At 36.7% G+C, this 23,602-nt stretch overlaps 1 protein-coding gene across 2 annotated transcripts in view; it reads right to left on the reverse strand.

Annotated features, from left to right (window-relative positions):
• Nucleotides 1-23,602, reverse strand: part of MSRB3 (methionine sulfoxide reductase B3) — a 162,813-nt gene that overhangs the window by 102,924 nt on the left and 36,287 nt on the right. For both annotated transcript variants that reach the window (XM_044226769.1, XM_044226770.1), the window contains 2 exons: nucleotides 10,626-10,734; nucleotides 8,922-8,999 (listed from right to left, as the gene is read on the reverse strand). In XM_044226769.1, coding sequence (XP_044082704.1) covers nucleotides 8,922-8,999; nucleotides 10,626-10,734 — 187 coding nt within the window. The remainder of the gene's footprint in view (nucleotides 1-8,921; nucleotides 9,000-10,625; nucleotides 10,735-23,602) is intronic.

Below are 23,602 nucleotides of genomic sequence, written 5' to 3' on the forward strand. Positions count from 1 at the left end.
AAACTATATTATAAAACATGTGGTAAGGTTAGAATCAAAAGCAGACTATGCTGACTTAATTTTGAGAATTTCAGATTTGCATGCTGTTTATACTTCACCATGTAAATTTATTTAAAGCTGCGCAGTTTTTACAAACCTTACTTTATATGTGTATCTTTATATCTTTTATGACATGTTTATATAATTATTTCATTTGCTACAGTAGTGCTATGAGTGAGGAAGAGTTGATGTGATTCTCACCATTTTACAGATGAGGAAAATGAGATGGATCATCTAAGGGACTTGCTTCTGGCTACCCAGCAAGTCCACACTGGAGCTTTACAGCACTTCCCCTTGGGACTCTGGAGGGCTTCTGTGCTTTTCTTTGACAATGTGATGCGATGGGTTACTCGTCCACGTATAAGACACACTGAAGACATGACTCTGGATGAAAATTTATGTGGGTCTCATTGAATCAGCAACCATGTTTTGAAAGAATTACCTATTTTTGGGAAGAGTGCTTTGTGGCTTGCCTCAGAAGGACTTGCTAAAACTTGCACATTATTTTCATAAGATGTCCTTATGTGAACACAAGATGTTCACAGTTTGTGAACTGTAATAATAAATATTCATTAATATTCTGATTCATATTTATACAAACAAGCTAAATTTACATGAACTTAGAACTCTGTCTATTATATTTCCTGGTTCCCTTCTATCCATTCTAATTCACTGAGAAGGATCTAAGCTATTTCTCTCCACATTTGGAAAATTAACTAAAGAACCAGGATTGTGATTTAGGTAATCAAAGGCAAGATTGCTCTGCTCCTACTTTTCCTCTCGAAAAACAAAGATACACACACATATAGCCATACTCACTTTCAGCTATCCGGGATTTCGTGTGTAGGTGTTGCTTCAATTCTTCTTTGTCAGAAAAGGCAGCTGGCATACCTTTGCATATTGTTAAACTTTTGAAATCATGCCTTGCTATTGTTTTCTGGCTTCTCAAATGGAGTTGTTCTTTCTTTTATTTCATGCTATGCTTTTATGCTATTTATGCTTTTCTTTCTTTCCTTTTTTTTTTTTTTCCTGGTGTTTTAATGAGTCAGGCACTAGCCATGTTTTTTGCTCCCTACCTTTGCCAGTAGCTCCAGGAAATACTCTTCTTTCAATGTAACTGTGGTCTTGCCCTGAGCTTCCAGATGAGATGCAGATAGAAAAGTAACTCCCTCTGTGACAGATATTTTTCCTGTAAATCACTGTATGTAGGGACAAGACAGGAAGGGCCAAACGGATGAGCGAAGTCAATTTTATATCCTCTTCAAAATAATGTATGAGTTATTCAGCTAGAACACCAGATTAAGCCACTACTCAGAAATCTAGTTCCTTTCAGAGTAGTTTCATTGTACTGGAAAGTTTACTTTTTTTAAGGATTTAGAATGAGGTAAAGGGCAATTCAAATCTTCTAAATTCAAGTTAAATGCACTTTGTTAGAGGTTAAGAAACATTTGCTGGAATCGTGAGCAATTTCCAGCTAGAGTTCCATAAAAAGAAAGCTTGATGAGAAGTTTGTATTATCTTCCTGGTAGAATTCCATAGTGACTAAAATGATTTATGAATAAATATTATATGGATAGTGTTTTAAAGGGTTGAGAAAATGGGGTGTGAATAAAGAGTCAGAATGGAAAACTCCCTCCCACACTTTTACATTTCCTCCACTCACAACAACAGCAACCACAACCACAACAACACAGACACACACACACATAGTTGCGTGTAGGGCACACTCAGAACATACCAACAGAAGGGGAAAAGTTGATGCTGAAAGTCTCCTTTAATGGTAAGTGGGATAGCATACATGGAATAGCATCATTGAGTAAATTGTGTGTGGCACTGAACTGGAATTTCTTCAGTGAAAGGGCTTATCTTCTTAAAGAGTTGAAAAATGGCTTAAATTTTCAAGTAGCCTAGAATAAAATTGCACAGGAGGCTCATGTGAAATGTGGCATGTGTGAACAGTTTTGAAGCAGAGTTCCATTTGAAACGTAGCAACACAGCTGGAGCAGTGACTCATCGCACTAATATCTCCTGTTAACAGACACACTCTTATAAAGCCTACACTTTCTCCCAATGTGAGGAGTTGCTTAGGCTGTTGTGATAGTAGGATATGCTCCCAAAACTTGGTCAGGCCACTTGAATTTAACATTTGTTGAATATCAGCCACATACTAGGTCTTTTCCTGCATTTAGTTTTTACACCTGTTTGGTTTTATTTTGCCTTTTTTAACAGGTGATAAGTCTGAGGTCGCATATCTGGGTTTTGATGATAATGAAGCTAAAAAGAAATTTCAAGATAGAAGGAAAAGATATTTAAGATAGCTCATGTCATTTGGCCTCAGTCTTTTGCAGAAACAGAGAGAATTCAGAAAAACTGGTGAAAATTTGGAATACAGTTACTGAAGAAAATGTAATGGGGGGGTCAATAAGTGAAAATAAAATGACCTTCCAGTTTCAATAACTAGAATCGTGCCCATGAATCCAGCCGCTGCCCTACCTCGCGGATGCTGAACGGCCTGATGGCTTCCTGGATGCTGCTACGGCTTCCTGTCAAGACTCCAAGGGACTTCCATAAGGACAACCCCTCTGAAGCTGACTCCTTACTGATGACCTGCCATGATGGAGCTATTTACCTTTGATTCAGCACTGCCTAGATTGGGATGATCTTTCATTTTCAACTTAACTCCTGCAACGAAGAACGTTTTTTCAAGGAATTGTGTGTGTGTGTGTGTGTGTGTTTCAGTTATGCTGCGGAAAAAAATCAGACCAGAGTGACCTAAATAAAATATTAAGTAAATTAATCTAAATTAATTAACATTTTATCTTCCTATAATTCTACATCTATTTTTATACTGTTCTATATCTATTTGTATACTGATGTGTGACCTTCTCAAAGTACTCAGCCTCTCTCAATTTCTTTCATCTATAAAATGTGTTGTTGTTGTGGAGATTAAAAAATTTAATTTATATAAAGTACTCATAACCATGTCTGGCATAGGGTAAGTGCTATGTAAATGTTAATTCTTGTTTTACCATTGTTATTATCATCATCATCATTATTCATGACCCTGTGTAAAATGAGCTATTAATTCAGTGAGAGGCCTGATAAAATTAGTGCATACAGAATAAAAACTATCCTATGTGGTTCTTCCAAGTCTTAAACAAAATTATTAGGAGTTGATTACACATGGATAATGTTGAGACTTATCAGATAACAAGGGGGGGAAAATCCCACCGAAGCTGTCACCCTTAGTCTCTTCTCTTTTTACCTCCAGAAATCTATCTTGTGGGGCTCCTGGGTGGCTCAGTCCATTGAGCCTCTGTCTTCAGGTCAGGAACCTGGGATGGAGCCCCATGTCGGGCTCCCTGCTCAGCAGGGAGTCTGTTTCTTCCTCTCCCTCTCCGTCTCCCTCTCCCACTACCCCTGCTTGTACACTCACTCTCTCTCGTCTTTCTAACAAATAAATAAATAAAATCTTTTTAAAAAGAAAGAAAGAAAAAAAAATCTATCTTGTGCACTGCTATGGCTTACTTCTCATTTTCATCAAGCTACTGCCTTACTCAAAATTTCTCCATAATTTATCTCACGAAGTTCAGAAATGAATCAGATCAACAAACAAATACTTAGCAATTATTTTTTCGGTTTTGGGGGGTTTTTTGAGAGAGAGCGAGCAAGAGAGCCCACGCACAAGGCCAGGGGGGAGGGGTAGATGGAGAGAGAGAGAGAATATTAAGCAGGCTCCATGCTCAGCACAGATGTCACGACCCTAACTAAGGTCATGACCTGAGCAGAAATCAAGAGTGGGATGCTTAGTCGACTGAGCCACCCAGGTGCCCCACCACATGAAAGCATTTCTAAAAGGCACATCCAGATAGAGCCTAGCATTATTTTTCTATATTTTATAAGTGTTTATTCTGTTTTCTTATCACATGATGCAACAAAAGTGCTTTAAGGGAAAAAATAGTTTATAAATTTATTTTATTTGCTCCATAACATCTGGCAAAGTGTCAGCCAAAGCAAAATATATGTGGTCAAAAATACATTCTGAATCCCTTATTTTGCCAAAGCCTTCTCTCGTTTATCTGATGTGCAATAAATTCATTTTATGAAATTTCATAAGTTCAAATAACCAGAGGAGAGAACATTCTTGACTCAGTTAATTTACTAACTGAAACTCAGTAGTACCGAATGAGAAATAAACTAGGTTGGTAGAATTTGTGAATGTGAAGAAAATGTGAACCATGGAATAAATTACACATTTGGTTTATAAGCAGTCTGTGAATAAGGTTCTTGTACTTGGTAAGCAGTAAGAAAGCAGTATATTGTTGAAAGGGAATGTATTCAGGGTAAAGTACAAGTTTGAAAATGAAATGAGAATAATTGAATGGCCCTTTTTGTAAGGAAATATTATGTATAACGCTATCAGTCAAGTGAAAGTAGAGGATTACACACATACGTGAATGCACACGCACTCACACACATGCACTGTGAGTATTGGTAATAGAGCAGTCAGGAAAACCACCTTTTCATCCTGCTCATGATTAGGTATTTTCCAATTCAGCACTTGTTTCTTCATTTTCTTATCTGTTCCCCTCCCACTGTTATCTCATATTGTTACTCTATTTAGTCTTTTCCACCAAATTTTCTTACCTTATTCCCCGCTTTCGAACAAAAACCCCTCATACTTTCTCACTCACGCTCACCGACACACCTCAATGGTTCCCTGCACTTTGTGTTCCAAGTGTGAAACCAACCATCTCAAGAAGGAAGCTCATTGTGGTGCCATTCACTCCTCCAGCGAATGGCTTTCAAACTTCTGTTCATGAAACCTACAAGAATTTCATCAAAAGAAATGAAATCTTGCCATTTGCAACAACATGGATGGAATTAGAGCGTATCATGCTTAGTGAAATAAGTCAAGCAGAGAAAGACAACTATCATATGATCTCCCTGATATGAGGAAGTGGTGATGCAACATGGAGGGTTAAGGGGGTAGGAGAAGAATAAATGAAACAAGATGGGATTGGGAGGGAGACAAACTATAAGTAACTCTTAATCTCACAAAACAAACTGAGGGTTGCTGGGGGGAGAGGGGTTGGGAGAAGGGGGGTGGAGTTATGGACATTGGGGAGGGTATGTGCTTTGGTGAGTGCTGTGAAGTGTGTAAACCTGACGATTCACAGACCTGTACCCCTGGGGATAAAAATATATGTTTATAAAAAATTTTAAAAAAATTATTAAAAAAAAACCTACAAGAATTTGGGGGGGAAGAATTTGGGGAGAAATATATATGTATATACACACATATACATACATCCGCACACACACTCTGGTTTTTTAATCAATTTATTGTCTCTTTCTTCTCTAGCCTTGTCTACTGTTAAAACGGAGCTGGGACCTTTAAAAAATTTTTTTTCTTCTTTGTCAGTTAGCATGATATTAAACCTTGTCAGCAGAGGGCACAGGAGGAAAACTGCCAGAGAGAACGGTGCTCCGCCCCCCTGTTTCAGTCTGCTGACTCAAGGGGCCCCCGCGGAGCGTGTAGCTTCTCCAGCCAAGGGCTCCCGCAGCGCCTGTACGTCTGCCCTTCTAGGCGCTGGCTCTGCGGGCAGCATCTCCCGCGCCAGGCTGCGGCAGTATGAACGCATCCGCAGCTCCGGCCTCCGCAGCGCACACCCACCTCCCCAGTGACAGGCTCCGACAGCACAGCAGCCTCGCCCGGGCCAGGTGCTGCCTTCAGTGCCAGGAAGCAGCCAGCACCTAGCAGGAAGCAGCTCCACCGGCCACCCCAGGCCGCCACCCCCGCCACTCGGGTGCTTTCGTGGCGGAATGCCTGCAGTGAGACACCGCCTCTAAACGGCTTTCCCCAGCACCGCAGAGGATAGATCTCCAGCAAATTTCAGAAGGTCGATTGCCAGGAATATGAACAGTCATGACACCGCAGCATAGCGGGGTACAGCCCCGCCCTCTCCAGTAAGACCCAGATCTCAGCCCCTGGGAGGGGAAGGTGGGGGAAGGGGCACTCAGGGGTAGCTTTTCCCTGGACTCTACCGCAGCCCTAGGGGTTATGACTGCTTCTCATATTTGCTTTTTCTGTATTCTTCAAAATTTCTATTTACTCCCTCCTAGCCAATCCCCTCATTACCACAATCATCTGTTAAGGGTCGAAATTCTTTAAATTATACTTACTTTCCTGTTCAAATTACTGTGTGGTTTCTGTATCCAGATTGTGTGCTGACTGATACATACTCTCCTACATATTTTGAAGTAATGGCTAAAATTTCTTATCAAAATTAAAATAATTGAAAAAAAAATGAATTTTCTCGTGTCCTGTAAATAGATTACAGGCTTAAAAAAAATTTTTTTTTTTGGTCAAAATCTTAGAATTATATATTTAGGTAATTTAATGAATGGAGAAGTCCACCATACAACCTCATTTGCAAAAGTAGTCCTCTCTGTCCTATCTATCAACCAAGTGAAACCAAATCAAAAAGAAAAAGACTTTCATTTTTCAAATTTAAATAAATATGTGGATACATCTCCTCATGACAACAGTCTCACTTGAGGAGACCAGTGGAAAATGGATAGACAGACAACAGATGGAAAGATGGATAAGCAGAGAGCAGGCAGGCAGACAGAGTCTTACCAGGATGAAACACTATTTCATATTCTTTTACCAGTTCAGTATTTTTCAAGATAGATATAGATATAGATCCTTGCTTTCCTGGGTTTCCCCTTCAAAAGTAATGCATTCTTGAACTGTCACTTTGCTTGAAGCCTTAGAGACTTTATCCCAGGACAATAAATCATAGTAAGATTTGGGATGAGTGAAAGGTATGACATCTGTAAAAGTATGAGAGGGGATTATGACAGAAGATAGGAAGAAAGAAGTGGCCGACCACAGATTCTCTCAGATACATCAGTGTCAGAGAAGCATACACATAGAAGCTGAGGACTAGGAAATTGGTTCCCTCAAAACCGTCCATGCTCTGTGGCCCCTGGAAAGTCTTGGTGGACACCCAAGGTATAATTTCTCCAGTCTGAAGACAGCAGCCCTACACCAATGAACTTATGCAATCTACAGTAAAGGCTAGAACAATTCCCCCACTAAAACTGACAAGAAACCAAGGAAGGAGAAGCATACAATTTTAAAAAGAGGGGGGTTGGGGCGCCTGGGTGGCTCAGCTGGTCAAGCAACTGCCTTCGGATCAGGTCATGATCTGGAGTCCCAGGATCAAGTCCCACGTCCGGAGCCCTGCTTGCCAGGGAGTCTGCTTCTGCTTCTGACCTCTCCCCTCTCATGCTGTCTTTCTCTCTCTCTCTCTCAAATAAATAAAATACAATAAATCTTTTTTAAAAATAAAAATAATAAAAAATTAAAAATATGGGGAAAAGAGAATAAAAAAAACCGTATTCCTTAGAAACTTAGAAAATGAAAGCTTTCCGTATAAGAATGCTAAAGGAAGTTGACATACCACCTCAAATGTGAAACTCCCTGAATCTCACCAGTACCTGTGTTGAAACAAAGATCTTGCTTTTCAGTATTTGTGACTCAAGATCTCACATGGGTTCAATCCTTCATTTACAGTGGTTCTGTTTCTTATTTAAAACAATAAGTTTTCCTTAGATCCACTACTTTACTGAATCACATGATGGGGAAAGAGATGGAGATTCTTAAACAAAAGGCAAAGGGGATGTGGCCAATTTTTACCATTTGGGATATTAACAAGTTTAACATGGCTCAGCAACTATCTTAAGTGTTATATCAACTATTATGACACAAGCTAAAGGTGTTGAAATATAAGGATGTGTGTTTTCTGAGAAGAAATGGGTGACAATTTGAAGGGCTGGGGTTTTTTTAAACATGAAGAATAAATACATAAGAATTCAGAACAGATTCTCAACCAACACTAATGTGCAATAAGGTTTATGCAGGTTAAGAAAGGTTTTAAACTTCTAAAAAAATTTCAAGGAAACTACTGTTTCCTGTTATTTCTGGAAAAAATCTGCAAATGCTAGTGTTTTAAAAGGGAAACATTTATGGAGAGATATTAAGTATGTTTTACATGCTACACATATAGGATTCTTGTTTGTTCATTTCCCCTTAGAAATTTGTAATTCTGCTTTAAATAAGTGACATTTACTCTCACTTAAGCTTTCTGTCTTTTCATTCCCCTAAATAAGCATCTCCATGGGAAGTACAGGGCATCTAGGATTTTTCTACACCTAGGTAATTAAATTTTGGTAAAGATTTTCCTTTCTTGAATAAGATCCATAACCTACACTGTCTGAATTGACTGTTTTGGCAAAAAAAATCTCTATACTGCTTGTTTTACAGTAAAGTATTGGCATCTTTAAAATAAAGATAATTTGCTTACATATGTACACCTATCTGTTATAATACCCACATTACTTTCAGTACAGGTGTTGCGCTTTGTTACAGAAATATGAATAATCAACCTGGTGGATATTATTCAATCGAAGGAATGCATGAGAAGAACTTTTACTGTGGCCCAATAAATGAATTTAGGGCTATCACTTGGTAGAAGAAAAATCAATAAATATATAAACATTTCTATGCCCACCAAAATCTCTTTCATAGCTCTTCCAAGCACCATGGTTAATTGCTATGAGTAAGTTAACGCTGGAGATTTTAAAGATCCAAATAGTGCAAAGGCAGCCAGTCTACCAACTGGTAATTTATCATGAAAGTCAACAATTACTCCTGTTTTGTAGAGAGAAAATAGAAATAATAGAAATAAGAAAATTTAGTAGCATAAAGATACTTTTTTTTAGTAGCATAAAGATTCTAATGTGAATGAGCAATAACTAGTTTGTTGTTATCTATGATATTTCCCATATCCATAGGTTTTTCACACACTTACTTGAACAATGGAGTTCCACAGACAACACATTTATATATTCCAGGATCTTTGTGATGTGTATATTCTCCTTCAAAGGCACTGATAAACAATAAACAGAGCATTAAAAAATTTAAACAAAGTTAGTATTATTTCTTACAGAATGTATTTACTTAAAATATATTTCTCTAATAAATCTTTCAAGGCCTTTTTGTCTTAAAATGAGAACAGACCAAACATATGGAAATCTGAACATTACTAATATATTTCAAATCTATATAATAAAATGTGCATATAACTACCCTAAACTAGAGCAGATTAAAAAAAAAAAAAGCAAGCCATCTAGTTATGTAATGCTTAGAAAAAAATTTTTCTTATTAAAAAAAAAACCTTATAATTCAGATTCACAGGAAAAAAAAATTACTACATAAGATTTCTGCCTATTCTACAGTGTCCAAGAGCGTATACCCAAAAATGCAGAAGGGTCCAAAACTTCAAGTGGAAGGAGTCTTATTTTTTGGTTCGAAAAGGAATATTGCAGCTTTAAGGGAATATTTTTCTAAGTTAACAATCTTAAAGGCTAGGAGGTCATTCAGCTAATACAAATCAGCTGTGCTAGCCCAACAAAAAGTCTATGTGCTCTGCAGCTTGTTTTTATTATCCTTTCACCCTCTTTATGAGGTCCAATTTTTTTATAAACAGAATTTTTAAGAATGACCTAATCTCTAGTTGTTTGTGTGCATTAAATCATTTGGCTAGTCATGTACACAGCGGGACAGGCAGAGGTCCTCCTGGGCTGAGGCTGAAGCCCACCACTGGCTCACTGTGTGGGGAGAGTAGACTCTGTCAGAGCTCCGACATTGGGTAAATTCCGTAAACAGTATATACTATGACAGGAAGAGAATGTTGCCTATTAACAAGGCCCCCGTGTGTGGCAGAGGGCTCTTGCAGTTCATGAATGAAAACAAGAAGTTACATCATTAATAAATTTGGATCAGAGGTAAGTCACAGCCCTATGCCAGCCTCCATGGTATAAATTAAACAACAAAATGGTTGGACCTTGGCAGGTTACCTTTGAGCTGGAATCAGCTGAGAGAGACTTTATTCACTAAAAACGTCTTGGAAGTGAACAAACTCTTTTTTCAGGACTCAGGGCGAACTTCCAAGGACCAAAGCCATGTGAGGGCAGTTATTGAAAATTTTTGACATTCCAACCACAAATGAGCCAATAAATACTTTCTCCACATGTGCTTCAAAAAGAAATTGGAGTGGGGTAGAAAGGAACTAAATTATGCTACCTTCTTTTTGCAGCCAAAACGTCTATACTTACAATGGCCACCTTCAAAATTTCAGCATCCTGGCACAGTGCCATGTCCCTCATGGTTTTGCTTACTGTGATGTCTTCCCAAAAAATGTACCTAAATCGCTATTACTTCCACACATTTTGTAGTAAACTAAAAACAGGCCCTTAATAAAAGCCTTGTGACTTTACATAAGATAGAGTGTTCATTAAATGGGGGAAAGAATAAATAAAACTTAGTCTTAACCTAAACAATACCATTTTCAACCTTTTCAAGGATACTAATTTGTAGATTTTTAGCAAATAAATGTAGAAATCTTTAAGTTAAATGGCAAGGAAAAGGATTCAGAGCCGTGGAGGTGGGGGGGGGGTGGGGGGGGGGTGAAGAAAACTAGTTCTTAATGACTTTTTCTTACAGCTCATCTTACCTTTCGGTCCCTTTCTCCTGAGTGACATGGTACTGCAGGGGTGTTAGCCGCTTCCTCAGTTCCTGCTGGGAAAAGACCACCTTACAGTTCTTTTTATCCCTACATGACCCTGGAAAAAGAGAGGATATGGGAGAAGGAGTCTTTTTAGTTCGAATCCTAAATACTTGCTTTGGCTGGGCGCCACCGCCCAGCTTCTGCAGTCACTTGTCAACCACTAGACTGGTCCCTAACGCACCAGACAAAATTATCTGAACTGCAGCTGACTATTTCTCTCTGGTGGAAGAGAATCTTTCTCAAGATTCAGGGGCTCCCACTGGAGCGTTGACAAGGTGCCCTAACCAAAGATGCCAACATGGGATGGTAACTAAACTCACTGAATGTTCCCAAAGGTGGTAGCATATCCTTTGTCTCCTAATACCAGGAAATCCTTTTTTTTCAAAGAGATTCAAAAAGCATCACCCTGCTTATGAGCATTTACACTGTATATATATATAAGATGATGGGCATATTATACTGAAGAGTAACTCTCCACTCAACAATTCTGCAACTTAGTGGGATAGCTTGAAACCATCATTCAATTTCCATTCTAGGCCATTTAAATGGCATCCTATTTTTTTTTAAACCCTAAAGATGCATTTTTCCATAACTTAGGAATTTGTTGTTCTCTGTGATTCTGTCAGACATTTCACTAGGTTCTGTAGAGTCCTTAAAAACAAGTGTCTTTAAAGACTGTATCTTCCAATGTTAGAGAGGCAGCAAGAAAGCTTTAATAGACTCCAGAAGAAGGCTTTAACACTAATGTAGATTCAATAAGTTCCGAAGAAAAGGTGAGAAAAATACGGAGGGGGGAGACAAAGAGAAGAAGTGAATGTGATTTTACTTAGAGACCTACAGTCTTCTTTTTGCAAAGTACATCTAGGAAGACTTCACTGATTAAGTGTATTTGAATGGGGAAATAATTGTAATGTGACTGTAATAACAATGGCAGCTTTTATTTCAGCCTACACAGACTGCAGTAAAATGTTCAGACAACACCTGTTTATATGTAGTATTTTATTTTACCTACACAAATGATTGAAAAGAAATATAACTCCGTGACAGGGCAACCCTTACTCAATGCAATAAAATTGCCCTTTTTTTTTAAGGCCATCCATCATAGAGGGAAAGAGGCTTGCAGTGGGCCCTATGTGCAAAATCTCTTACCATGTTTTGAACTTTCTAAAAGAAAGCTTGCTTCATTACCTGAACACTGAACTTCCTCTGAAGTGAAAAGAACTCTGATTAAAATAGAAAAGCTCCCTGCATCTTTTACTGGTAAGTCACCTGATGTCATAGTATGTGAGGTCACTGAAATGAAACCAGGAGAAAATTGACTAACCGGTTCCCCTGATTGTGGGATTGAAGAAGCATATCAGCTTCCAGAATCAGGGCCACCAAGACAGAGCGGCTGATCCTCGATGAGAAAATACAGAGGCAGGAAGATAGCTAACCAGAGCCAAACAAAGTCGCACCTTGACCTAGGCCTGTGGGTTGTCAAACAGCGCCTCTCCTGACCTTCCATGGAGCAGGCTGGCCTTGCTCTGGCCTGGGAAGATCAACAGAGACAGCTGGCATATGGCTGATGGCGTGCCAGTCTCTCATCTCGGTGGAACCCATATTACACTTGGCTTTACCCAAACACCTACTACTTACACTTTCAATCTTTTCTGAGGGGCAGATGAGAAATGTTTGTCCTGTCCGAGCCCGCCTCTCCAGAGCCTGAACACGGAACTGCTTTGTTACCTTTCAGTTGACTGTCATAACCAAGTTTCTGTTCCATTCACTCTAGACTCTCAGCAGTGATCTTTTTGTTTTTATTTCTCTACTAGTTGGAAGGGTTGTATCTCTGTTGATTTTGTCCAAAAAGATTCATTAATTGCAAACTTAATGTGACAAAATCTCTGGGTTGAAAGTATTCTTTCCCATGGCACAGAATTAAAATCTGTACAATTAGAATTAAACGATTCTGCCCAAAATATTTTTGTTAATATATGTTCATTCATACAAAAAGACCAATTGTGTTCCCAAAATTGAGAGAACTAAGCTACCCATCTGTATGTCATTTAGCACAAGAGAAGCAACTGCAGGTTTAAATTACACGGTATTGGGTTGCAATTTCCTAACATTGGATGCTTTTCTGCTTTTTTACCTTGAGTCATTTACTAAGGAGTGTTCATAAAAAGTAGCTTAAAGCACAGATGCTTGCAAATCGTTTAGGCAAAGATGTCTCTCTCTTTTTCATTCTCCCTCTCTCAAAAATCTCTTCTGAAGAAAGAGAATAAAATTGCTGGTCAGTTTTGACGAACCACGTAAAGTATTTGTACAGAGAGAAAAGGTAAAATTGAAAACATCTGATTGAAGTAAATACGACAAACATAAAAGCTTTCCTAGTGAATGAAGGGTATTGAGGACACTTTATTTCATAGATTAGAAATTACTTTTGATCTAAACATTCTTAAAAACAGATTGTTTTTCCACCACGAACCATCTCATTAACTATGCCACAGAGACCTCGTTTTCATGGCAAGCTTTGAAAGAGGGCTGTGCTCTTTTGTCAGACTCCGTCTTATCTGGGAGGGGGATAAAGATTTCAGTCCAGCTTTCTTTGTTTGTCTTTCAAGAACCACTAAAGCAGTATTCACACAAATTTTGTAGGAATGTGCCCTATGTCACAGTCTACAAATTATTTGGTTTTGGTGCACTTAAAGGTCATCTTCCAAATTAGCAAAATTTTCCTAGATCCTGGCTTTTCAACCTTAAATATAAATATTGTTTCCTAACTGTAAGTGAGGTTTTTTTTTTTTTTTTTTTCCTTTAAGAAACACTAGTGCTTATTTGAAGTTGTCGAACTTTATACGTTTTTATTCTTTGGTCATACCATGTTCTCAAAATAATTAGGCTTTCAAAGTGTATCTAATAGCAAAAGGAAGTATATGCAGACTAGAAACAGTTATTGTGATTTTATATCAAACAACCCAATGAGCAGTTAGGCAGATTTTAATAAATTTCTTGCCACATAGTTTAATAATATACTTCCTGGACAATTGAAAGCTATACTATTACATTAGTTCTTCTAGCGTCATAACCCAAAACTGACATATAGAAACACAGAAAGGCTTCCCTTTTGTCTCTGATTTCCTTTCTCCCTCTCAGACTCACTTTTCTAAAGTTATATGGTGCCACTGTTAATTTCGAAGAAATCATTTCATTTTGAAATCCTAGAATAATTCATTGGATGGTTTCCCTTCACTATCTTCACTTAGGAACTGTAATTTTCTTATTACACAGGGTAATTTAACATTAGTATTATATGACATCTGCTCAATGACCTCTAAATTGGCTTAGAAGTATGTTAGGGAAAGACCTTTCCCTGTATTTAAATGTTTACTAGAATGCTTCGAAGGCACAAGTGAGTGTTTGTGTGCACACATGCAACACAAAATATGTTTGGGGGAGTGATACTGCCACCTCGGTATCTCACCATAACACCAGTTCCTACAGAGTAACTTCGGTATAGATAAGCTCCATCTTGAATCCCATCCAAGAGTATTTATTGACTGAAATACGTCTGAAGTCTCTTTTTATATTGGTGCTTGTTCCATTGAGGCTTGCTGCCTCAAAGCCAGTATTATCTTGAAGTTCCAATGGCAAGCTCTTGCTCTAAGTAGAAACAGACTTACAGCAAAAGTTCATGTTCTGGTTCTGCCTGCTTCCCAGTCATGTGACCTCAGGCAAGTCAGTCTCTCTGACCATGTGCTGACACCTTCACAGGTCTGCTCTAAGGACCACAGCAACGATCTAAGTGATCTCAGCAAACACTGTCTGAATAAATGCAGTACCACATTATCATGCTGAAGCCACTAAATTCTGAAGTTAAAAATGTATTTTCAAAGGTAGCCAGGTTAACTATTTCAGTGTGCTGCAGTATTATATTGGTAACCATTTTTCTATAATAATTCCCTTAGGACAGCATTTTTCTCACAAATTATCTTTTTAAATGATTAAAATAAGAATTAAAAGAAAACTAAAATTTGAGTATTTACTATGCGCCAGGCACATTTCTAGGCATTTTTACATAACCATGTTTAATCCTTGCAATAATTCTAGGAGGTAGACATCATGCCCATTCTACAGATTCAGAAACTGAGGCTCAGGTTGTAAAATAACTAAGGACAAACAGTAAATAGATATATCAACCCAAACCCAGGGCTATTTGACCCTAAAGCCCATAGTCATTATATAGTCTGTGAGGACAAATTATGCTACTGTTTTCTTCTTTCTTCTTAAATTATGCAATAACTTTTAGCTCAAGAACTATTGCCAACAAATTAAGATAATAAAGGAGAAGAGTAATAATCACCATAGTACATTCAGAAAAATAAATACATTTGTCTGCTGGCCAATGTCTGTTTTCCTGTGTTCATTCCCTCAGCAGAAGGTCAATGACAAGGTTCAAATGGGATTCTCACAAAGTCTATAAAACGTTGAAAGCCTTTTTAACTTCCTGTTAAGAAGTAAATCAGATCTGTTACCTAAGTCTTAGAACACTTTTAAGTCATAAATTTTACATTTCATTGTGAAAAATCAAAACAAAACAAGACCCAAAGACCCCATAACTTTAGTTTTGGTTCTAGGATCAGAAAAAAATGAAACTATTAAATATTTTCCCAAGATAATAAATAAATAAAAGATGACAAGACCATCTTGTTTTGCTTTGAGTTTAGTGGGTTTAAACAGTAAAATTCATGTTGAAATAGCTTGCTACTATATTTCAAAGTGGTATGCTTGAATTTTCATTACCACTTTGAATTTTCAGTTGGTTATTAGTCCATCACAGTGGAAAGCTGAACACTATCCAGATATGACAATGTTAGAAATTTCTAAATAAGCAGGCATTTATAAAAGCCAAATCTAGTCCATTTTTAGAATAGCATGTGAAATGTATTCCATGAACCATTTTTTTCATATATGTTTGTTTGTTTTGCGTTCCAGTAATTCAATAAAGACTTGGGGAAAAAAAAAATGCCAAGCATGAGGAAGAAAAGCTTTCATGCCTATAGAAGCATACCCAATTCTGATTTTTCTCTCAAATAGGTCTACATAGGAAAAACATTCCCGAGGTTAACATGCAATCTAAGATGTCATGACACTTTTGCCTCAGTACTGTGGCTTCCATGAAACTAGAGTTGCGGGGCTTACTTATAGGACCATTGATCCAACACTTTTTTCTTACTTTTTCTAAAGGCAACAAAAGTGTTGAATGCTTACTGAGTGCCAGGTACTGTGCTAAATAAAATATATTCATTCATTCCTCCAGTTATCATTGAGCACCCATTACATGTTGGCATTATTCTATGTACTTAGGCGATACCAGTGAACAAAATAAAGATTCTGTTTTCGTGGAGCTCCTGCAAAAGCAGCAGGGGTGGGGGAAGACAGAAAAAACACAATGAAAATAAGTAAGCAAATTAGATAGCCTCTTTGTAGGTGACAAGTACACAGGAAGGAAAGGGCAAAACTGAGCAGAGCAAAGAAGATTAGAAATGGAAGAAGTTACAGGCTGTAGCCTTAAATATGGTCAAGGTAGGGCTCACTGAGAAGGTGACATTGGACAAAGCCCTGAAGGAAGAAAGTTGGCTGTACGAATATCCAAGAGGTGCTTTCTAAACAGAGGGCATGGCCAATACAAGAGATGATTACGCTAATTCATGCTCCAGTGGTAGAGACAGAGACAGGGAACTGCAAGACACGTGCCAAAATCTGAATGTGAATTAGGCAGAAAGCAACAATTTAAACATGCAAAGAGTAAGTTTTTAAACCAGGAAATGGTTTAATTACATATCTTCATACAGACATTGTCTGGCATTACTTTTTAATCCCAAGAGAAATGTTAGCGAGTATCCTATTAGCAAAGAGTTATCCTCAAAATATTTCTCCGAGAGCATCTGACTGGCTGAACTTTGAACCCAGACTAGAGTGCAGTCTCTGCGAACTTGCTCTGTGTAATTAACGTCATCTGGTCAGACTACAGATTATCATTCCCAACCTGGAGTCATGTGTGAGAGGACACTCAATAGATGTTTTTCAGTGATAAATTTTTGATAGACCCAGAGAGCAAAATCCTTTAGCCAAAGGATGCTTTTACCCTTCTGGAACAATCCAGTCCCTCCTCCCTGCCGAATGCTTGCGCAGGTGATGTCAGGGAATATTCGTAATTAAAGAAAGTCTAAAATTTGTACCTAACCTGGTTTCCATGTTTAAAAACATTCTTAATTGTTACATTTAGGTTCAGTTTCATTTCATTCATCCTCCAAGTCTTAAATATAACACAAAGAAAATAAAACTTCAGGTCTTAAGAGTCAGAAAGCAAGACCACTGTTTCTCCCAAAAGATTTTTTTTTTCTATATGTGAGAAAAATCATATCCTTGTCATAGTAATTATCACATTTCATGCCTTCTCATTGTTTTTCTATTCACATTAGACAGTTCTACAGATCGGTTTCAGTTATATTCTGTTGGTGCATGCACAGAGTTCTAATTAACATCAATGGACATTAAAAGCATGCCAAAGCAACATACCATTTTAAATGTTTTGAATTAAACAAGACCATATGTTTTAGTGGAGCATAGTTGAATGATAAAATTGGTCTCTGGTTTCCATACTGAAGGTCTGAATAGATAAATGAGAGAATACTTTTAAGGAAATTTTCCTTCCAGGTCTACATACTTATTTATTCAGATAAATTCCAAATAAATTCATATTTATTCGGATAAATTCATCCCTACTCTGATAACTCCTTTCTTCTGTATACCTTTAGTACTAGTGCATTTACTCTACAAGGTACTATTTAATGGGCTAAAATAGCATTTTTCAACTACTCTCAAATGTCTTCAGTTGTTTCCACTTTATTTTCCCAGATTATAAATTCTTTGACAATACAAACTGTTGAGCCTCATATTAATTCATACATTCTACAACTACTTATTAAACATCTACAGTGAATCAAGAACTATGATTAGCTCTGGAAAGTTAAAAACAAATAAGTCAAGGTTCTGATCTTAGGAGAGCACACATTCTAGCAGGAAAGATATAAGGAAAGCCATCAATATAATGTGCAGTCACATGGTGAAAGTATACACAAAATTTTGTGTATAGAATGTTAACAAAGAAGACATTAATATTCTCAAACTTTGTCCAACTAGATTGACGAGGTCCAATTGTAACTGAGATATGGAAAACTCATATATTGTAGAAACAGCATCTATAGGCTCAGAGGGCTAGAGAAGATTCAAATAGGGCAGAGAACTCCATCCAGACAAGCTGAGATGTAGTGTGATCAAATGTGTTCAATGTCAAGGTGGTAAGTATCCGGGTCTGATGAATGGAATCCAAAGCGTCTTTCATATAAGAGGTATCAGCTAACTTACCAAAGTAAAAACAGACAGGATAAAGTGTGGATTTAGATTTGGAAGAGGAGAAATTGTGTAGCTGAGAAATAAGGCAGTTTTGGGGTGCCTGGGTGGCTCAGTGGATTGAGCCTCTGCCTTCGGCTCAGGACCTCTCCCAGGGTCCTGGGATCTAGCCCCACATCAGGTTCTCTGCTCAGCAGGGAACCTGCTTCCCCCCGCCCCCCGCCCAGCCTGCTCCCCCCGCACCACCCCCACCTGCCTCTCTGCCTACTTGTGATCTCTCTCTGCCAAATAAATAAATAAAATATTTTTTTTAAAGAAATAAGGCAGTTTTAATATTAAGGGGAATGTGTGCAAGCTTTTTCTCACTGGAAGTCAATGGGAGTACATTTATTTCCCACAACATCCAAAGCCTATTAATATGGTTTAAAATTCTAGCTTTTAATAGTAAGTTCCCATAATTAGGGAGGCATGAGTTTCTTGATAGGAGACACGGAGATGCTTGCCACTATGTGTATCCTGGTGAAACAGTCACCTGAATGACTCTGTAAGACAGAAACCACATTTTATATTTCTATCTATTACTTGTGTGTCACAAGTAAATTTTTAATTGTTGAAAGTCATATGTAGCAATAATTTTATCAATGTTCTTTAAGTATCTAAAAGAACTAGAGTACTTTATCAACTCTTCAGAATGTAATGCAAATACCAAGAGCAATGATTTTTACATTAATGTGGACCACAAAGCCTAAGTTTTGGGAAATATTTAAAACATCTCTTGATGCAAAAAGCATTTTCTTGCTTGCAAAGCATATGAGTAAAAAGAGAATTTTTAAAGGCACCGCCATCATCAAGTGACAATGGTGGAAGAGAAAGTCACTTAACTTCAAGTCTATCTGATTACATGTGAAATGTCTGACAAAGTTGGAGTTCCCTGTTTTTAATTTTTTTTTTTTTCTCGTATGGGTCTTCACTATAACATCATGGCCCATACAGGGAAAGAAAAAAAAAAAATTAAAAACAGACAGGCTCATTTCCATTCTACATTTCACATGCAATCAAAAAGACTTGCAAAAAAATAGCTTGCTCTCCCATCCTGCCTTGCCCCTTTGAGAGCAGAATGAAGGGAAGATGAGGGGTAACTATCCCAAAAAGGAAGAATAGGATCCACCACTTAGGGATGCAGAATTCTATTTAAATGTAACACTAAGAATACTTCATTAGAAAGAAAATAAAATTTATATTGTCTGAGAGCTTAGCTTTGTAAATTTCCAAAATTACATTATCTCCCAAATCAAATGTAAAATTTAAATTAATTCTAAATTAATGAGCAGAAAACAAGTCTGCAATTGTCACTCAATGAATAACTAAATTTGAGTCTGTATGTTCCAGAAAAATCTGAACGATTCTAGAGTGAAAAAAAGTAAAAATTTTTATATTTTTCTTTATCACCGAGACAACTAAAGAAAAGGCATAAGATTTCTCCTGAATTATTCAGTCCCTCCTTGAAAGACAGAGTACATAAATATCTTGGTTACCTTTGCACTTCCAGCACCTAGCAATGTGCCCGGGCAAGAGTATGTACTAAGTAAGTATATGCTGCATTTAAATATTTATTCAACCCCCCATTTTAATTATTTGTATTTAAAATTTCTTCCAAAAAGATGTTTTCTAAATGACGACTTTGGCTATGTTTCTTGGAATTTAATTTAAAAGCTGCAACAACAGGGGTGCCTGGCAAGCTCAGTCAGTGGAGCATATGTCTCTTGATCTTGGAGTTGTAAGTTCAAGCCCCACATTGGGTGTGGAGATTACTTAAAAAATAAAATCTTGGGGCGCCTGGATGGCTCAGTGGGTTAAAGCCTCTGCCTTCGGCTCGGGTCATGGTCCCAGGGAGCCTGCTTCCTCCTCTCTTTCTGCCTGCCTCTCTGCCTGCTTGTGATCTCTGTCTGTCAAATAAATAAATAAAATCTTTAAAAAAATAAATAAAATGAAATCTTTTAAAAAATTGCAACATTAATATTTTAAATCAGTGCAATTAAGAAAAGAATAATTGATGATAGATTAATTTTTTTCTTTTATTACTATTCTGAATCCTCTCTTGAGTTCCACATTCAAATCTTCTGTTACAGGCTAATAATCCATTAAATCTTTGGATTTAAGACCAAGAGATTACCTAATCCAGCACTTCCCAAAATGTAATCTGTAACACACTGGCTCAAAAAAAAAAGAAAAAAAAAGTTAATAGGTTGTTCTTACAAGGAGGTGGGGGTGGGTGGGTAGAGGGTTGGTGAGAATAAATTTCCACAGTCAAACTATATTGGAAAAATCAAGGTTACATGGGCTTTTTAATGAAGATCTTCTCATAGATTTTTCTTAATACTGATGTGCATTATTAAATATGTGGTATTTCAGCACACCATTACTTTACGCTCTACTACAAAAGTAAAAAAGAGTTGTCAATGACATATTTTCTCACATGGTTGGTTAAACTGCATCCTCATTATCAAGATGATAAACTGTAAAAACAGAAGTTATAAAATATGATAGCATGCAGTTTCTCAATCTGACAATAGGATCACTTTTACAGGGTATTAATTAGTGTACCTCAAGTTATAACTTGGGAAATGAGGACCTTCTAGTCCAAACCTCTCATGAGGAAACCAGGTCCTAACAAAGTTACTTGACATGGTCACACACCTGGTTAATGAGAGCCAGGCTCTCTTGTCTGCAGTGTTCCTACTTTAATTTATTCATTCATTACATTTCTTTCTTGAACTCCTGCTTTGTTGTGCTTTAACATGCCCATCTTTTACTAACCCATGTGCTCACAGTCCATTCCCACCCCCATGTCGCCATTCCCACCCCTACGACTTCCTACTAATTACATCTACACATTCCTTCAATATCTGTCATTGCTTCAGATCCTATTCCAAGAAGCCAGTCAGCCATTCTGTTCAGAAAGCAGCACAGTGCTTCTCACTTCTCTTACTCCCTCCATAGGAGGGAAAGCAAAGGAGGAAGTGTTTATGTAGAATCATAAAACCATCAAGTATATAACTTCCTTCACCCTATAGATAACAAAACCTGGACCCAAAGTGGCCATCTTTCTCACCAGGATATACATCTCTCAAAAACAGAGGCCAGATTATTTACAATATGACATTATTTTGATACATAAGAGGATGCTACTTCATTCCACAAATATTTATCAAACACCTATTAAATGACAAGATACAATTCTAGCTGCAGAGTTACAGTAGTGAACTAAAGAGGCAAAAAAAATTTCTGCCTTTCCGGAGCTTCCTCTGAAGGAACCAAGGATTTTCCTACATTAGAAATAGATTTTGGCCAATCAAACCCATCACCTTTCCCGGACATATTTAATGTCCCACCCCTCCTTTTTTAATTTTTCCAGCTTATTTTCCTGTAGAGCCAGAGATTAAAGTGGCACATAATACATGGGAAATGTAAGATAATGTTAATACCTGAAGGTCATATCTAACTGTGAAAGATTTGAAAAGATTGTTAAGTCATTCCCGGCTTACAGATGAAAAAAGCAGGAATAAAAGGCATAAAGCAGATTAATGGGGCCAGAAAGCAAGTTGGTAGTAGAAACAAGCTAGTAAATACAGACTAAGCTTCCAATCTGTTTCTTCATCAATACCAGTAATAGGACAGCAAGATCTGAAACTTACAATGTTATCTAAAATTTGAACAAGAACTATTAAAATATTAATCAAAATGGAATATAGTATGAACAGCTGTCTCATTCCGTGAGCCAAAATGCACTTCTACACCAAAACACAATCTTAAAAACTATAGCTATAGAATTTTGGATTTTCTTTGCTTACTTAAAATTAAAATAATCTAATGATTTAAATTAGCACTCCATTCTTTGCTAGCAATTATATGGCTGGATATAATAAATATATCTAGTGTTGAAGGAAATGGTTATCATAGTAGTTGGATAAATTTAAATTCTCTAAATGTATAGCTCTTACAAATCACCTAAATAACATCTTTGTCCTTCCTTGGTATATTTTTTATAACATACATTTTTAAGTGGCTAATACAAATACAAGTATACTAAATGTAAAAAAAGAAAAAAAATAGGGAATTGAAATAAATGAATGGAAATTTTAAATTTTTAAATAAATGGTTGATTTTAAATGCAAATGCACAAAAATTAGAAATAATTTGCCACTGCATCTCAATAAAAACTTTTTAGAAGTATTATAAATTAAAATGTATCTAGCAAAAACAGGGATGAGAAATTTAACCTCTAAACAAAATATTTCGGATGAATCTACAAATTGGAAAAGACTGACAATGATAGTTCATCGAGTATCTAGCCTCAATATTAGGGAGTCTCTGTGAACTGCCAAAAAGGCCTCATTTCTTCACTAAACATGTTTGTTGTTGAGAGCGAAAGGTGGTTCCGGCTTGTTTGCATAAACCCTTCTATACAATCTGACAGGTAACAATTCTTGTGAGCATGTTTAGTTAGAGAAACTTCTAATAAGATCTTATCTAATAAGATCATTATCTAATCCTATCTAATAAGATCATTATATATAAGATATATATAATCTTATATATAAGATTCCCCAAGAGTCCATATTGTCTAGATAATCTAACCCTGCAGAATTATCATTTGTTTCCAGAACTCATCAACACGTTTTATATTCTTTACAGTCACTGTTAATTAGTCAACCAGTGAGTTTCTCAAACTAAAAATTTTTTTATCTTTTGTTCATGCCCATTTTTATCTCCCTTGCTATTAGATATTGCTACATATTTTATAACCATTAATGTATATATGAAGAATTTATTCCATATTTAATAAAAAATTAACAAAATCCACATTTAACAAACCATATGCCCAACATCTTATCCATACAGATGTATTGTGCTACAGTAATTTAGCTTTGTGCACAAATAGTTTTTAAAATTCATATTGTAATTAGATGTCATACAGCAAATTTTCAACATTAACATTAAAACTTTATTATAGAGCTACTAAAACATTTTGTTTTAGAAAAAATATAGCTGCATCAGAGTACTCATTAATCAACATTTTAAATATAATTTTTCTTAGTTTCCAAAAATATTTTAATTCATGCTTCACAATCAACATGTTAAACCAGTAACATTTTCAAGATTCTATAAAAAGTCAAAACATAGCAAAACAAAATGAAATTTTCTTTCATTCTTGGGTGGTCTGCTGAAGAAAATTTAGTTGCATATAATGCTATAAATTACTGTTAAATCAGCTATTTGGATTTAAGATAAGTTAATTTATGAAAACTTGTTTTAGTTTATAGAAAGTCTATACATGAAAGACAATTTCGATGAGATGTCCAAGCCTAAGGGACTTGGAATCCTATTGAAAATGGAAAAAGGTTTTGCACTCTACAAATATTGTTTGAACAAAATATAAACAGAAAAACTTGTGGCTGGTAAACCCATATGTTCTTAACTGGATATTCTTTACGTACTTTTGTTTACATTTTCACAATGCACCT

This window comes from Neovison vison, chromosome 12 (genome assembly GCF_020171115.1).
Source record: "Neovison vison isolate M4711 chromosome 12, ASM_NN_V1, whole genome shotgun sequence".
Lineage (NCBI taxonomy): Eukaryota > Metazoa > Chordata > Mammalia > Carnivora > Mustelidae > Neogale > Neogale vison.